Here is a 16,205-nt window from a genome sequence, read left to right as displayed (position 1 = left end):
AAAGAACAACAGAAAATAGGAATATGCAGAGAACAGACATAACGTAAATATAACTTAAATTGCAATTAATGAATAGCAGGGAAAACATCAAAATCAACAGTGTGGTGCAAGATAAGGAATGTAACCATAGGAAATAGAAAAGTTGCAAGAGGTAAATGGCAAAAAGGAAAAAATTAAGTAGAGTGCAAAAATACCTGTGTCAATAAAGCCATAGTTGCCACTGGTATTTCAAGCCTAAGATGGAAAAAATAACACAAAGGTGGGCTTCCTGGGCCCTTAATGGCTCAGGATGGTAGGAAATACACTAAGTGAAGACAGGTAGTTCCAATGAGAGAGGGGCAGGAACACAGCAGTCCAAACTAGAAGATCCAAAGAGGTATGGTACACATTGGCTTGGTATAGAAGAACTCCAATGGCCATAGAAATTCAGTCTCTGAGGCAGGACAAAGCAATAGAATGTTGCAAGCAGAAGTGAGGCCATGTGTCTAAGAACTCAGTTCACTCCTTGCATGACACCAAGCAGCAAGTGTAATTGAAGGGAAATGCTCTATCCATATACCAAGAGGACTAGTCACGAGACCAGGCCTCAAAACAGGAAAATGGTTCCAATGGAGAAGTAGAGTATGAGTCAAGAATTGAGAGATGAGCAATATACATTAGCATTAGAAAACACTAAAGAAAGTATACATGCCTAGAGCCTCTGAGGCACACTACAAAGAAGATGACCTGAAAAGTGACTGCTTACAGGGTCCACATATAGGTGATATGAAAGTTCCCTCAGCCTTGTCAGTATGAATGAGCCTGTAAAGTGAAGATGAATGAGAAAGGGATTAGATGAGTCATCTGAGTCTGTAAGGCCCTTGCAACAAGAGCATGAAGATGATAAAAGAGGACAGAAAGGGAACAAGTTGGGTGAAAAGAAAACAATGAATTAGGGTGAAAAGATCAAGCCAGTGACCAAACTCTCTACAACTAGAAAAGACTTATCAGTTTCTCATGTAAGTCTATTATCTTTACTCCAACTCATCTTTTCCATATTATTTAATTAATATACATAGGAAAACTGTTTGGTAAAATCAGAAAGTAGTTATTCATAGGTAATTAGTCTTTTGGTAAGAAAATTACTACTTGTTTAAAGTTCCAGTTAAGAAGCCAAATAAGATACCATTTATATCAAAAATGAAAAAATAAGGGGGCATCTACTTTCTAGAATAACGACCTGGGAAACTCAGACCATCCTTCCTTCTGAGGACGCTGAAAAAACTGAATCCAAGAACTAACAACATATTAAGGAACTGCCAGGTGGTGACCCAGCATGCTAAGAACACAGCAAGGTGAGAAATGCACTCAAGGCCACTTTTGCTGATTAAAAAGGGGAGCCTAAGGGATTCTGATGGATTTTTGGTAAACTTCTAGGACTAAAGGTGAAAAGTCAAGGTCTTGATCTGCCAGGATAGTAACCTTGGTAAATAACCTCCCAACCTACTTTGAGCCAAGGCTCCTAAAAGCTGTATCCATCCCAGTAGTAAATGTTAACAGATTAAAACTAGAAATGAAAGAGTTTTAGAATGTCTTCTTTCATCTGGATAGCCCAGGATATTTCATTCCTTAAACATGGATTAAAGTTATCTTGAAAGGCCAGCACATCCAGGCACCTGAGAGGCAAATACAAATCACCTAAGGAGGAAGATACCCTCATTCTTGTCCTCAAATTAGCTCTACAAATAGTTCTTTAAACACAATATCCAGCTCAGAAAGGCAACCATACAGACAACACAAATACAAAGATGCAAGATAAACTAAAACATACCCACAGAAACAAGGGAAAACAGAAAGACCAACAAGAACTTGAGATATTAGAAATAACAGTTATATACTATAAAATAACTAGGTTTTCTGTGGTTAAAAAAAAAAGTAAAAGACAAGCTTTAGTGACAGAGTATTTTTAACAGTAGATGAATGTAACAGTAGACTAGATACAGGTGAAAAGAGAATTAGTATCTTTGAAGGTACATGAGAAAAAAAATCCACAATTTAATATAGAGACAAAAGAATAAAAACTAGAGAAAAGATGGTAAGACACATTGAATATATTAAAAGCTTTATAATAAATGTTTAAATGAAGTCTGTGATGGTTAGTTGTATGTGTCAACCTGGCTAGGCTATAGTACCCAGTTACTCAAACAAACACTAATCTACATGTTGTTGGGAAGGTATTTTGTAGTTGTGGGTAACATCTACAATCAGTTGCCTTTGAGTAAAGGAGGTTATTGTCAATAATGTGGGGGATCTCATCTAAACAGTTGAAAGGCCCTAAAAGCAAAACTGAGGTTTCCCTAAGGAAGAAAAAATTCTGCCTCAAGATTGTAGCATCAACTCCTACCTCAGAATTTCCAGCCTGCTGGCCTGCCTTAAAGTTTTCAGACTTGCCAGTTCCCACAATTGCATGAGCAAATTCCTGGAAATAAATTTCTCTCTCTCTCTTTCCCTGCATAAATATAGTATACATATATAATACTAATATTGTTAATTAATATTGATTGTATAAAACAATAATGTTAGTGGGGTTTAAAATACATTTTGAGAGGGAATGAAATTTACCAAATAAATGACAAAAGTTACACAAGTGAAAAATGATGAAACTTACACAAGTGATCTAAGATTCCTGTGTTATCTGGGAGAAGAGTATAAATTTTGACTAACATTGGACCTTGATAAGTCAAGGAGACTTGCTAATTTCTAGGAATAATCACTAAAAGAACAGAAAAAATAATATAGACTCCTAAATTAATAAGTTAAAGAAAATTGAATGACTAAAAATACCCAATTCAAGTGAAATAAGAAAAAAAATCAGAAAGAGCAGATCAAATAAAACAGAGGCAAATGGTAGAATTAAGCTAAATATATAAATGAGTTCATTAAATGCAATTAGATTATAAAGTTTCCATTAAAAGACAAAGTTTGTTAACCTTTTTTTAAAAATAAAATATATGCATTTAGAAGAGATATTTAAAAAGAAGGACAAAAAGATTGAAAGCAAAAGAATGTAACGAGGTATGTCATGCAAACATAAACCACCAAAAAACTGACGTAGCATATAAATACTACACAAAATAAAACAAGAAAAAAGGCACTAGGAAAGAAAAAGAAGCTCCTTCATAAGGTGTTAAAATGTTCAATTCACAAGGAAGATATAATTCTAAATCACACTCACCTAATAATATAGTTCCAAAACAAAACAAAACATGACAGAAATGCACAGAGAAATTAATCCATAGTTACAATAGGGAATTGTGACACACCTCCCTTAGTATTTGAAAGAAGCACCAGACAAAAATCAGTAAGGAAGCTGGGCGCAGAGGCTCACGTGTGTAATCCCAGCACTTTAGGAGGCCAAGGTTGGCAGATTGCTTGAGGTTAGAAGTTCAAGACCAGCCTTGCCAACATGGTGAAACCCTGTCTCTACTAAAAATACAAAAAATTCGCCAGGCATGGTGGCACACCGGTAATTCCAGCTACTTGGGAGGCTGGGGCAGGTGAATCACTTGTACACAGGAGGCAGAGGTTGCAGTGAGCCGAGATCGCACCACCGCACTCCAGCCTGGGTGACAGAGCGAGACTCCATCTCAAAAAAAAAAAAAAAAAAAAAAAAATTAGTAAGGATAGAGCAGATTTGAAGAACATAATTAATAAACCTGAAATCAGTGGGCATGTAGAACAATCAAACTCAATAACTGCAGAATACACTTTATTTTCAAAAATGCATGAAACTCTTTTAGCAATAACAATATATAGACCAAAATGAATATCTCAACAAATTTAAAAGAACTGAAATCTCAGAGTATATTTTCCAATTACAATGTACTTATGCCAGAAATTGATAAGCACAAGATAACTCTTAAATTTTCCCAATATGGTTTAATCTGAGAAATAATACATCTAACTAACCAATGGATCAAAGGAGAAATCAGAAAGATAGTTTTTGAAATGATGAATAACAAAATTAGTATCTATTATGGAACTGAGAATACACAGGATTTAGAAGAAAAAATATATACTTAAATGCATATATTAGAAAAGATGAAAGACTTGAAATTTAATGAGCTAAGATTCCAGATCAATAAGTTAGAAAAAAAAGAGTGAATTAAATCCAGTAATGAAAAATAAGGAAATAATAAAGGCATGACTATAAATGTAACAAAAAAGTATACAAATGAGAACCAAAAAAAAGCTTAATTTATAAGTGCTTTGAGAGACTGATCAAGGAGAAAAAAGGAAAAGAACAGGTAATCAATACCAAGAAAAAAAAAAGGAGACCATGCTGCAGTTGCTGCAGATATTAAAGATGAGGAAAACACAAATGACATTATGCAAACAAATGGAAACATAGAAGAAAGTGACAAATTATTAGAAAAACATAACTTAGAAAGCTGACATAAAAATAAGTAGACTTTAAAACATTCCCATAAAGAAACTGCAGGCCTAGATAGCTTTACTAGTGAGTTGTTCTAAATATTTAAGAAAGAAAGAACACCAGTCTTACAAGAAATCTTCCAGAGATCAGAAAAAGAGGATACATTTCAAGATAACCTTGGTACAAAACTTGACACAAAAAATCATAGCAGGCCAATCTCACCTAGGAACAGAGATTCAAATATTCTAAATAAAATATTAGCAAATTAAATCCAGCTATACATAGAATTAATACAATGTGACCAACTTTGATTTGCTCCAGGAATTCGAAGTTGTTTTAACATTAGAAAATCAATTGATGTGACTCAGCACATTTACTGAATATTATGATGACCTGGGCAGAGCCAGAAAAGACAACTGACAAAATTCAGATCCTGTTGAGATAAATATTAGCAAACAACCTAGAAAATCAAGCATTATATTTAATGGTGAAACATTAAACATTTCCTTCTGAGACTTGGAATGGACAAGGATGACATCATTACTTCTATTCAACGTTGTACTGAAGGCCTCAGACACTACAGAAAGGCAAAAACAGAATGAAAGATAAAAGGATTGGAAAGAAAGAAACCAAACTGTCATAACTCACAGATCAGGTAGGCGTGTATAGAAAAATCTAAAAGATTCCATTAATCATTAGAATTAATGAAGATGTAGCAAGTTTACCTGATTCAAAAATCAATATACAGCAATGAACTGCGCTGACAATGTTCTATTTCTTTACTTAGGTAGTGGCTATATGCATACTGGCTTTGTAATCGTTGCTTAAGCCGTATTTGTGCTGTGCATTTTTTATTAACTCCTATGCATCGCCAGGACCCTGAAGGTGTCATACTCTTCCTGACAGGACCTACCAGCTTGACGGAGAGGCAAGTGTATATATACAGCACTGCTACTCTGAAAAGCAGCAGTACCCTTACATGTGAATGCTGAAAACCTCACTTAACGGATACTTTTGATGTAAATCCATTTATGCTCACAATTTTGGCTCCATTCCATTCTTGTTTTACTGTTTAAGTTTCTCTTTAAAGCAACAATTTTCTTTATATCATTTACAATAGACCCCACAATAGTATGACAGAAGCTATTTTTCTATCGAAGCATACTATTTTTCTTCTAGAGATGTCACCTTGAAAAAGACATTTACTTAACAATTCTATATTTCTAGCTTTCATTCAAAGAGACCTGTATATTTTACCTCACCCTGCTGCACTGATCTATCCGTAGCCTTTTCTTGAAGGAAAGGGTCACTCAGAAAGATCTGATAAAAACCTATAAAACAAGTCATTGTCAATAAAACCGAAATGTTTTCTTAAAGGCAAAGTATAACAATTTCCTTTTATCCACTGGTCAATAGATAAAAATAAGTTGGATACCAACTTAAGGGCACAAGCCAGTACTTCATTCATTTATTGTTAGTTGCTTTGAACATTGTTAAGAAAAAGAAAATACCCACTGGAAGCCCAAAGAGCCATTAGCAGAGGGCAGCAGTCATAGCATCATCATCACTGAGCCTAAAAGCAGAATAGAAAAGCAATATCAGACCTCATGTAGGGATACAGTTTAGAACTCTGGCAAAACTCCCATGCTCCTAGGGTACCTATTTCCTCTTACAAAAACATCATGTGCTTTAAATGCCTGAACCACTTTTCATCTAAAAAATACCATCCACTACTGCACGGTTATTGTATGTTCATTAGACATTAAAAACACAAACACTGACATTCTTTGCCTTACCTATTATGGCATAAGAAAGTATAAACGAGTCTGTCAAGTAACAAAAGGATTTTGTTAACTATCCCAAAACTAATCTGTTATTATTCTGCCTGTCAGGAGAAAAAAAAAATCAGAAAACACAAATTCATATCATTTTCTGTTAACCAACTAAAAATAGACAGTAAAATGTAATTCCACTAGAAAAATGAATAAGTACTTGAAAACCATCACATTCTATAAAGGTCTAGCTTTTGGAAACTGTAACCCTGTCATTAAATTATTTCCACAAATCCATTCACACAGTCATGTGCTGAGTCTAAGAGGAGGAGGAAAGATCATTTTTTTCCCCAAATTTGGTATCCAGCTTTCTAAAAAAAGACAAAGGCACATTTTATCATCCTGGAAAAAGTGACTTCAGTGAAGCAGATAAAGTGTCTAATAAGGCCTAATTATCTCATGTTGTGATTCTTTTTAAATCACTTTTAACCTCAGGAAGAATTTTAATTATCTTGTATAATAAAGTCTTTCCTTATTTCACCCCCTGTAGGAGAAAAACATATTAAACCTTATTTTTGTCAAAAGATAAGAGCAGTATTAAGTTTAAATTGATGTCATTATGAAATATTTGATATCAGGATTACAAATTTCAACTTCAGTAATTATTCGATTGGTCACAAAAGGGTATCATTCCACTGCCAACTCCTAGCAAGAGGCCATCAGAGTTATCAGCATGCATGCGATACACCCGGGACAGCTGGGGGAAGAGAAAAATGTGTTCTTTCTATTCCAGTAGAGTCTTGTGATTCCAAGGTTAAATTATTGAAGCAGTTTGGGAGGTACTTTTTAATATGATTTTCAAAAAGTTTTCTCCTCATTATCAACTCTTTAATAAACACTTCAAAGTTTCTGTGAGCTTCTCCATTGGGAAAAATATTAATTCATGAGCCTTCTTCCCAAACATATGCTCATTTCTCTCATTGGGATTCAAGAACTCAAGGAGGAAATGTTATGTAAGTGTCTGCATATAGAAAGACAAAGTTTTCCTTCCTCTTTTTTCTCATTTCTCCTACAAAGGCATTCCCTTCATGCCTAGCATATAACTTCCATCTTGCCGTATGATTCTGGCATGAGGTGCAGTCTCTCCAACTTAGGAAGGGTCTTTGACACAAGGTACTAATCTACTCTTCTCCTCTTCATTCCTGATCTATAAAAAAATAACAAAAATAGCATTGACTAGGTGCTAGGCATCGTGAGGAGCACTTTCCAATGCATTCATTTCATTTAATATTCACAGCTCTATCCCCATTTCCTAAAGAAGAAACCTAATCCTTGGAAATGTTCAGTGGCTGCCCCAAGGTAATACAGCTGGTAAATGGTAAGATTTGAATGCATTTCTAAAGTTTGAGGACAGAACCCATTCATTTAACTTCCACAACAATTCTGTAGTTTTTTATTCTGACAGAAAGGAACTAGCTGTGTTCATACCTTATAGAAGGATACCATTTGGATATGCATGGTGCCCTGAAAAAGAATGGCATTTTTTATATATACCTGTCTTGATATAGTTCACTTTGACTCTTGCTATAGAACTGCGTGTGGGTGAAACTTTAAAGCAGATCACTGGCATACTAAACTTCATGTTAACACTCATACTACAGAAGAATTAAATAAGTGCAAGATTCAATTACACCATATTTTATTTCAGGGAGCTCAAATTACTAAAGAAGAAGTCTATGTATTATTTTGCTAAAATCAGGATAAATACAGCGTGTAGGGGACCGGTAGGAAGATTAGCTCCATGCATTTAAGGACCCAGGTGGTCATGGGCTCTAACATCATGCAAGGTCATCGTAGTTGCCAACCTGCAGCCTGGGGCCCTAGAAAGAAAGAGTGGAGGACAGAAGGGGAGGGTTTGCTGGGTCAGGTGAAGAAGTGCCCTGAAAGAAAACAGAAAAGACTGGGTGAACAGCTAGCCAGTTTCATTTACTTTAGGTATACAGAGCAATAAAAAGTTGATGCAATAATTAAAATTTGAAGAATTAGATATGGGTATTTCTAGGGCATGCACTAAAATTTCATTTTCTTTTTGTTTAATGTGATTCTTTTTTACTGTCTCTCAAATTTACTAACTGTTGTTTAGTTTGTGTCTTGGTAAGTCCCTTTAAATCTTCTCTGGGAGAAAATGGGGTGGGGGGGCTATACTTAGTTAATGAATATCCTGTGGGACCAAGTAATAATAATGTTAATACCTGCTAATATTTGTATATCATATATTATGTGCCAAGCACTATAGTACTATTCTAAGTATTTTACACATACTGACTCTTTTTTTTTGAGATGGAGTCTTGCTCTGTTACCGAGGCTGGAGTGCAGTGGTGCGATCTCGGCTCACTGCAACCTCTGCCTCCCGGGTTCAAGCAATTCTCCTGCCTCAGCCTCCAGAGTAACTGGGATTACAGGCACCCGCCACCATGCCCAGCTAATTTTTGTACTTTTAGTAGAGACGGGGTTTCACCATGTTGGCCAGGATGGTCTCGATCTCTTGACCTTGTGATCCACCCTCCTCAGCCTCCCAAAGTGCTGGGATTATAGGCGTAAGCCACCACACCCAGCCCTGAACTTTTTTTTTTTTTTAACCAGGCGCACGTGCACTTTATTGAATGCCATTGTAGAAAAGTGTGTGAGGATAAAGGGCTGATACAGGACTTGGCTCTGGGGGCAGTGCAAGGAATGAAAGATGGAGTGCGTGGGATACAGGTCATGGGCAGAGCTCCTGGCCTGGATGATGCCTCCTGATCTATCAATAGACTTGGAAGATCAACACTGGGATGATGATGAGCAGAATGGTCATGACAATGTCCACGATCAGGGCCCAGATGTTCAGGCACTTGGCAGTGGAGGTATAGGCCTGGGCCCTGGTCAGGTCACCAACCTTCTTCCTCTCCCTAGACTTCAAGGAGTACGCAAATGCTATGAAGCCCAGGCAGCCGGAGTTCATGAAGAGGGTGTTGAACAGCGACCACACGACATGGTCAGGCATGGAGGTCTCACTGTGGAAGTGGATCATGGTGGACATCGGGAGAGCAGGGTTTTGGGGCGCCCCCACCACAGCCACCTCATGCTCCTCCTTGAGCATCTCATAATTGCGGGGGTGGCCGCTGTTGGCAGGAGTGAAGAAGGTTTGGAAAGTGTGGTTCATGGTGTCCAGGGAAGACCAGCTGTGGTCGGGTTGCTGGGATGGTTCCCAGTAGGCCCTCCCTCTCCCCAGTAGTTTCAATTTCTCCTGAACTATTAATTTAATGAAGAAGCCCTTTTCCTGTTATCAGTCAATGCAAAGGTAAACTTCAGCCAAGCTTACCTACATAAACTGTTAAAACACAGATTGCAGGGCATCTCTTCCAGAGTTAATGATTCAGTAGGTCTGGAATGGGGCCAAGAATTTTGTTGCTCCAAGTGAAACTGATGCCATTGATATAGATGAAGCAAAAAGACAGTCTGGAAAGGCATGATAAAACCCTAAAACATATTAACCCTTGGAGTCTTAGGGAAATGCAAGAGAACAGGTTATAAGAATGGGTACAATTCTGATTTTTTATCAGAACCAAAGAAACAGTGTCACTAGATATTCATTAGAATATGGTTTCCAAAAGTCATGGAAGCAGACAAGACTTCAGCAGAAATGACGTCATATTGAGTTAGTCCGTTTCCATAGAGTAAAGAGATGCTCTGTTCTGCTAGTGAGCTTGCTGAGACTTCCAAACCCCTTCTGAAAAGAAAACATCATGTGTTTTAAGGCAGACTGATATTTAGAGCCACCTTAATATGGAAAAATGAGACAGCATACAGGAAGAGATCTCACAGGCCAGCAGTAAGGGATGTCAAGATAATCAAGAGAGATGGACTCTCTAAAAACAAGCTGGAGGAGCACACTCCCCAGCCAGCTGTCATAACCAACATGGGGTAGACAAAAGCAGAATAAGAACACTATCCCTCAACTCTGGACTGAGTCTGACTTTGTAATTTGAGAACAGGGCAGAACATGACAATGTGTTGGATGCCCTATTCCTCTTCCTGCCTGCGTAATATTGCTTAGGATCTCTTTAGCGCCAGAGGCAATTTCAGGGGCTCTACAGAACATGATTGTATCTGGGGACTTTTAAGTTCCAACTGTGAGATTGGTTTATAGGACATTTTTCTAAAATGAATTGTTACATGTTTTGGTCTCTGCTCCTGATTCTCACTGCCTTTGCTAGATTGGCTATTTTAAAATCCTACTTTAACCATGAATGAGCAACATGATTCTTTCATGTGGGGAAAGAGATTGCTGTTGTTATATCCACAATTGATCTTTCCTATTTCTCTAAGATTGGGTTGGCTGAGAAAGGGATCACCTTCCTTGTCCTCTTCTTTCCTTCCACTTGAGAAGCAGTAAGAAGGATACCCAAGTGTCACTGACAGCCACAGGGCCTTATGTACTATGGGAGTTCAAACATGTACAATTCAATTTAGGAAAGGGAATTGCTCTCTGAGTATCATTAAGCCATTAAGCATTTTTTATTATAAAAGAGGAAAGGCAGGACATGAGCTGGGAGAGGGCAAAGAGGAATTAGTCCATCCTAGCAATTCTGCCAATATTAGTTCCTTTAATCATTCAGCAAATCTTTATTAAAAATCTCTCCATACCACCACATGGCTGAACTCTGGAAGTAGATGGGAAAAACAGGTACACAGATCATCCTCTTGTATACATTATATTTCAGCAGGAAGACCAGATATTAAGCTGCTAAATTCATTATTAATTAATTGTGATAGCAATAAGGCCTGCGAAGCACAACTACAGCCCGGAGCTGGTCTGGTCATGGGATCAGGGAAAGCTTCCCTTGATGAACTGACACAAGCAAGTATGAAAGATGAGTTGAGTTCTCTGATAAGAGGGTTTTAAATAGGGAAAAGACCCATTGGAAGGCTCAAAGGTGGGAGCACATGCTATACACTAGAGGAATTAGCAGAGGACTGCTGGAAAGGCGGTGAAGAGGACAGAACATTCAACAGGAGCTGGGGTGCCTGGACAGTCCGTGTGGGGCAATTGTTGTGATGACAACAAATGAATGTAAAACGTCCTCCAAGCATCAAAGACTTTGTCTAGAATAATCAAAGAGCCATCCGCCAATCCATCTTTTTGAATCCAAAGCATCTAGGGTATAGCTCAGCAGAAGAAGGTGCTCAATGAATGTAGGTTGAATAATGAATAAATTAATCAAAAATGTAAGCATGTGTATAAAATCTATCTTTCACACATTGGAGTTGGCTTTGGTCCATTTACTGCAATATTTCAAAATCATATAAGTATCTGAGTTCCTTGAATTTGAAAAGACAGCCCAAAATAATTACTGTATTCTGAACCACTATGCTCTCAAATTAATTCCTATTGCAGCATGTGCACTCTCGTCCAGCCTTTTTAGTTTTCTGTCCAAATAAAATTAGGAGTGTTTTCAAAAGACATATTGGAGCATTAATATCATATCAAATACTTGAAAATTTCATTAACAAGATCCAGAAGAGATCATAGTATCAGAAGCAGCTTGAAACAATACAGACAATGAAATGAAAGACCTTCTCCCTACGACATTCTTTTACTCTTCACACGTTTTTCTCTTCCATTGCCATCTCTGAAAGCTTTAGGCCAAAACTTGAGAAATTAAAATAACTTTTTAGACAGTTGATGCCTTTTCATTCATTCAAATTGCATTCACATTTTTATTCATCTGTTCATATCTACTGAGTTACTACCATATATGGAGCACTGTGCTAAATGCTGGAGATGCAAAGATGAAGGTAACATGTTCTTTACTGTCGAGAGCATTAGGAGAAGTACATAGACGATAAGTGTTAACATGTTTCAGGTAGAGAAGCTGGCTTTGGGGACAGTGGAAACACCAAAGAAGGAACAGTCAGTTCTATCTTGGGCGGGGCTGTGGGGAACCTGCTGCGTGGAGGAATGTTCAGGCAGGAAAGGTTCACAGAAGAGCTGACATCTTCCTGAGTCTTTAAAGTGTCCACCAAACAAACAAGGGACAGAGAGAGGTAGCATTTCAGGCAGAGGAAACAACAAGAGCAAAAGCACAGAGATGTGAGATAGCTTGTGAAGTTCAAAGAGCTGCACACGGTTTGGTAGAGAGGAGCACAAGATTCAAGGTAAAATAGCAACGAGTTTGGTCATGGACATATATCAGTGAAAGGGCAGTTATTGAAGGACCCTAAGCAGGGGAATGATAAAGCAAGCCAAGAATTTTATCTCAAAAAAAAAAAAAGTCCGATGACAGTGTAAAAAACTGGTTAGTCGGGATTTAAGACTAGAGGCAATTTTCTAGTTGGAAGTAGAATGTTTATGAAGGTAGAACTGATAGGATTAGGATGGCTTCCTGAAAACTCATGTCTAAAATAAGAGGATAGTTATGCACTTTTTCTTTTCTTTTTTTTTGTTTGAGACAGAGTCTTGCTCTGTCGCCCAGGCTGGAGTGCAGTGGCGCGATCTCTGCTCACTGCAAGCTCCGCCTCCTGGGTTCACACCATTCTCCTTCCTCAGCCTCCTGAGTAGCTGGGACTACAGGCACCCGCCACCACACCTTGCTAATTTTTTTTTTTTTTTTTTGGTAGAGACAGGGTTTCACCGTGTTAGTCAGGATGGTCTCCATCTCCTGACCTCGTGATCTGCCCACCTCAGCCTCCCAAAGTGCTGGGATTACAGGTGTGAGCCACCACACCCGGACTGTATTTTTCGATTAACGTATCAGTACCTTTGTACAAAATTATACAAAGCTAGAGTTGGTTTGAGCTACACGGCACTTAACCCAGTGCCCTAAGTTTGCCGAGGAACTGAGACCCAGAGAAAGTAAGAGCTGCAGAGCTAAGCAGGACAGAGCACCCCCAGGTGTCCTCAGTCTAGTTCATTACTCTTCTCCCGTCATCCTTCCCCAATTTACTAATCAATTAATGTTCAGCTATCAAATAGTACTACTAGGATGCTACTTCAAGGAACTAAGCAAAAATTATTTATAATAGAAATCACTTAATTTTATATTTTTTGCATTTGTATGTTTACATATTACATTGTGCCTGCCTAAAATTATTTAAAAACGAAAATAAAAACTGCTGACACAGCTACTGTATGTGAGATGAAGAGAACTACGACAATTATGAAAGAAAACAATCATTAACATTTATAACTCTAATTCACATTCATCTTTAGTTTCCTCAGTGTGGTCATTCCAAGGGAGTCTTTTACTCTTTGAAAATTATAGGCCTATGTTTGCAACCTAGTTCTGCCACTTGTTAGCTGGGTGATCTTTGTCAAGTCACTTAACCTCTCTATGCTTCAGTAAAATTGTTGTAATAACAAAATCTATCTGATGAGGTTGTGGAAGCCTTAAATGAGTGAATGCACTAAACTAGGTTCAGCTCATAGTTAAGTACTATATAGTGCTAACAATATATATCTAAAATGGTTCAACTAGCCATGGGGTAATGTGAAATAGGATGCTAAAATTGACAAGGCCAAATTTTTATTATATGTCACCAAAGAGATTTATCTATAGTTGTTTGCAACTTTCCACGAGTCTCTTAGGTTGCTTCACGTGATCAAGTTAGATTTGGATGAGGTGATTCTCCTACTCACCTTTTTTGCAATTATTTTCTTCTGGCTTTCTGACTTTTCAAGTATTATCTTTTCTCATTAAAAAAAAATGATGTTCTATCATGGCACTAAACTTACTGAAAACATCACAAACCCTGTGGAATGTTTGCCAGGGATGCAGTTGAAGTTCTGAAAATAATGAGAAATCCATTCCTGCATTTCTTGGTCCTGTAGTCAAATGCTAATTTTTAGTCTTCTAACAATGGGTACCCACTCACTCAACAATAAATGCATACTAGGGACATAGTATGTGGGGAACATTCTGTTAGGTGCTAGCAATGTAGAGACAGTACCCATACTCAAGGGAATCACCATGATACAGGGGGGTTATTCACTGAACCTTATCCACAGAGAATGAAACCAACCTGGCCCTCTTGGAGCATCAGGTCTAGTGAGGCAGACAGATGATAAATAGGGAAACAAAGAAGCACACAAGTACAAACTGGGAAGAGGCTTGTGAAGGTAAAGAACAGGTTAAAATTGTGCTACCACTCCCCATCCAAGGGAGAAAGTCCGTATAGATAGTGTGAGCATTACGAAACTGAACATGGGTCTGGCTCACCCAGGACAGTAAAGCCAAACACTGACACTGAGGTTTGCAGCAAGAGAAAAAAGGACATTTATTCTCATGGTGCCAAACAAGCAAGAAAGGCAGCTCACACTTAAGACCCAACCTCCTTGATGGCTTACAGGCGAGGGCTTTTAAAGACAGGGGTACATTTCAGGGAAGCAGAAGTTATACAGGCAAAATTGCAAATTAATGTATGAAGGTCACACATTGGTTTGGCCCAAAAAAGCAGGATATCTTGAAGTGGGGGCTTACAGGTCATTGGTGGATTCAGAGATTCTTTGATTTGCAATTGGTTAAGGAAGCGAAGCTTTGTCTAAAAACTTGGGATCAACAGAAGGGAAGGTTACAGTTTGGCCTGTGGATGTCACTTCCTCCAGGCCTCTCAGGAAGAAATTTAGAGCAAAGAACAGAGCTCAGAGTTTAGTCCTCAGTTTCCCCTTATCTGAGGTCTACATGACAGTAGTTGGCATTTTCCAAGTGGTGGGGGTCTGGGTTTCTAAAAAATAATTGAGTTACACATGTCAAGATGTTATCTTTAGTTTGTATAGAGAACCAAACATCTTGTGATTTTAATTTACTTGGGTGGCTATTGTTTAAGCTATTATTATCCTCTTGCTTATCACGTTGGTTATTTACTTCTCAAAGCTATTCAGGCGCCTTCAATTCTCCTCAAAATACTCAAGTTTTTTTTTTTTTTAATTTATTTTTATGCTTGGGAGGCCCAGCAGGCCCCTAAAAAGGGTCCCTACTCTATTTCATGAGCAGGGAAAGCCACAATGGGAAAGCAATGACTGGGCTGAGACCAGTTCAGAAGCGGGGGAAAAGGTCATCCAAAGAACAGGGGAAAAAATGATCAAAGCAAAGGGAAGAGGATGAGTGAAGGTCCTGTGATAGGGAAATACTTAACTGTGTCCAATAGCAGAAAGTAGCCCAGTGTGGCTGAAACAAAGGTAGGACATACCAGGTGAGAACACAGAGGAGAGTAGAAGCAGTAACATGTACATTACAAGCCACAGCCAAGAGTATGTATGTGTGTTTTTCTTAATACAATGGAAGATTATTAAAGGATTTTAAAAAGTGATGTGCAGTCTACATTTTTTTAAGTTTCTCCTGGACTCTTGTGTTGGGAATGGGTTGGAAGGCAGAGCACTAATGTAGAGTTGGGGGAAGAGGATAGACCACGAGGCAGTCCATCCTATAGCGCCCTCTACAGGTCACTAGGAAGTGGCCTACCTCGGAGAGAAGCGGAGGAATTCTGATCCATTTGCAAGCGGAATGTAAGGTTTTCCTGCTGAATTCGATCTGTAGGATGAGGAAAAGGGAAGAATCAAGGATGATGCTCATGTTCAGTGAATAGAGGTGAACATCTGGGGAGGAACTTTTCTCCTGAGGGAAAATCTGTTCACTTTTTATTGGTCTTACACGGAGAGACCTTGCTATAATTATCTTACAGTAAATTAAATTCTAATAGAGTTACATATCAGTAATCTGGAAGACTGTTTTATGAGCTTCCTTGATACACACTGAATTAAACGCAGAGGAGAGTTGCAGTCATCCCTAGATCACTTTCCTCTCTGGACAACAGGCATCTAGTAATACATGTACTTGGGAGAGTAATCCTGGGAGTTAATAATATCCCAAAGAAGTTTCGCCTCTTCTCCCACTTCCAGCTTTGCTTGGAATGAGCACAGACCGCATAGGAATGCAGATGAATCCTTAATGAATCTGGCCATAGAACATGAAATGGGCAAC

At 38.2% G+C, this 16,205-nt stretch overlaps 1 protein-coding gene and 1 long non-coding RNA gene across 2 annotated transcripts in view; one reads left to right on the top strand and one right to left on the bottom strand.

The window, feature by feature from the left end:
• The first annotated feature begins 515 nt into the window (after positions 1–515).
• LOC134810747 (uncharacterized) overlaps positions 516–16,205 on the top strand; it is a 33,887-nt gene continuing 18,197 nt past the window's right edge. Inside the window, exons 1-4 of the long non-coding RNA XR_010159375.1 lie at positions 516–998; positions 4,736–5,069; positions 5,202–5,342; positions 7,484–7,545. This is a non-coding gene — a long non-coding RNA (uncharacterized LOC134810747). The remainder of the gene's footprint in view (positions 999–4,735; positions 5,070–5,201; positions 5,343–7,483; positions 7,546–16,205) is intronic.
• LOC743698 (interferon-induced transmembrane protein 3-like) lies at positions 8,896–9,519 on the bottom strand. The gene has a single exon (XM_054657673.1). It carries the CDS (start codon positions 9,386–9,388, stop codon positions 8,990–8,992), a length of 399 nt encoding a protein of 132 aa, XP_054513648.1. The 5' UTR covers positions 9,389–9,519; the 3' UTR covers positions 8,896–8,989.

Source organism: Pan troglodytes, chromosome 7 (assembly GCF_028858775.2).
Source record: "Pan troglodytes isolate AG18354 chromosome 7, NHGRI_mPanTro3-v2.0_pri, whole genome shotgun sequence".
Taxonomy (NCBI): Eukaryota; Metazoa; Chordata; class Mammalia; order Primates; family Hominidae; genus Pan; species Pan troglodytes.
This window is presented reverse-complemented; position numbering and strand designations above follow the sequence as displayed.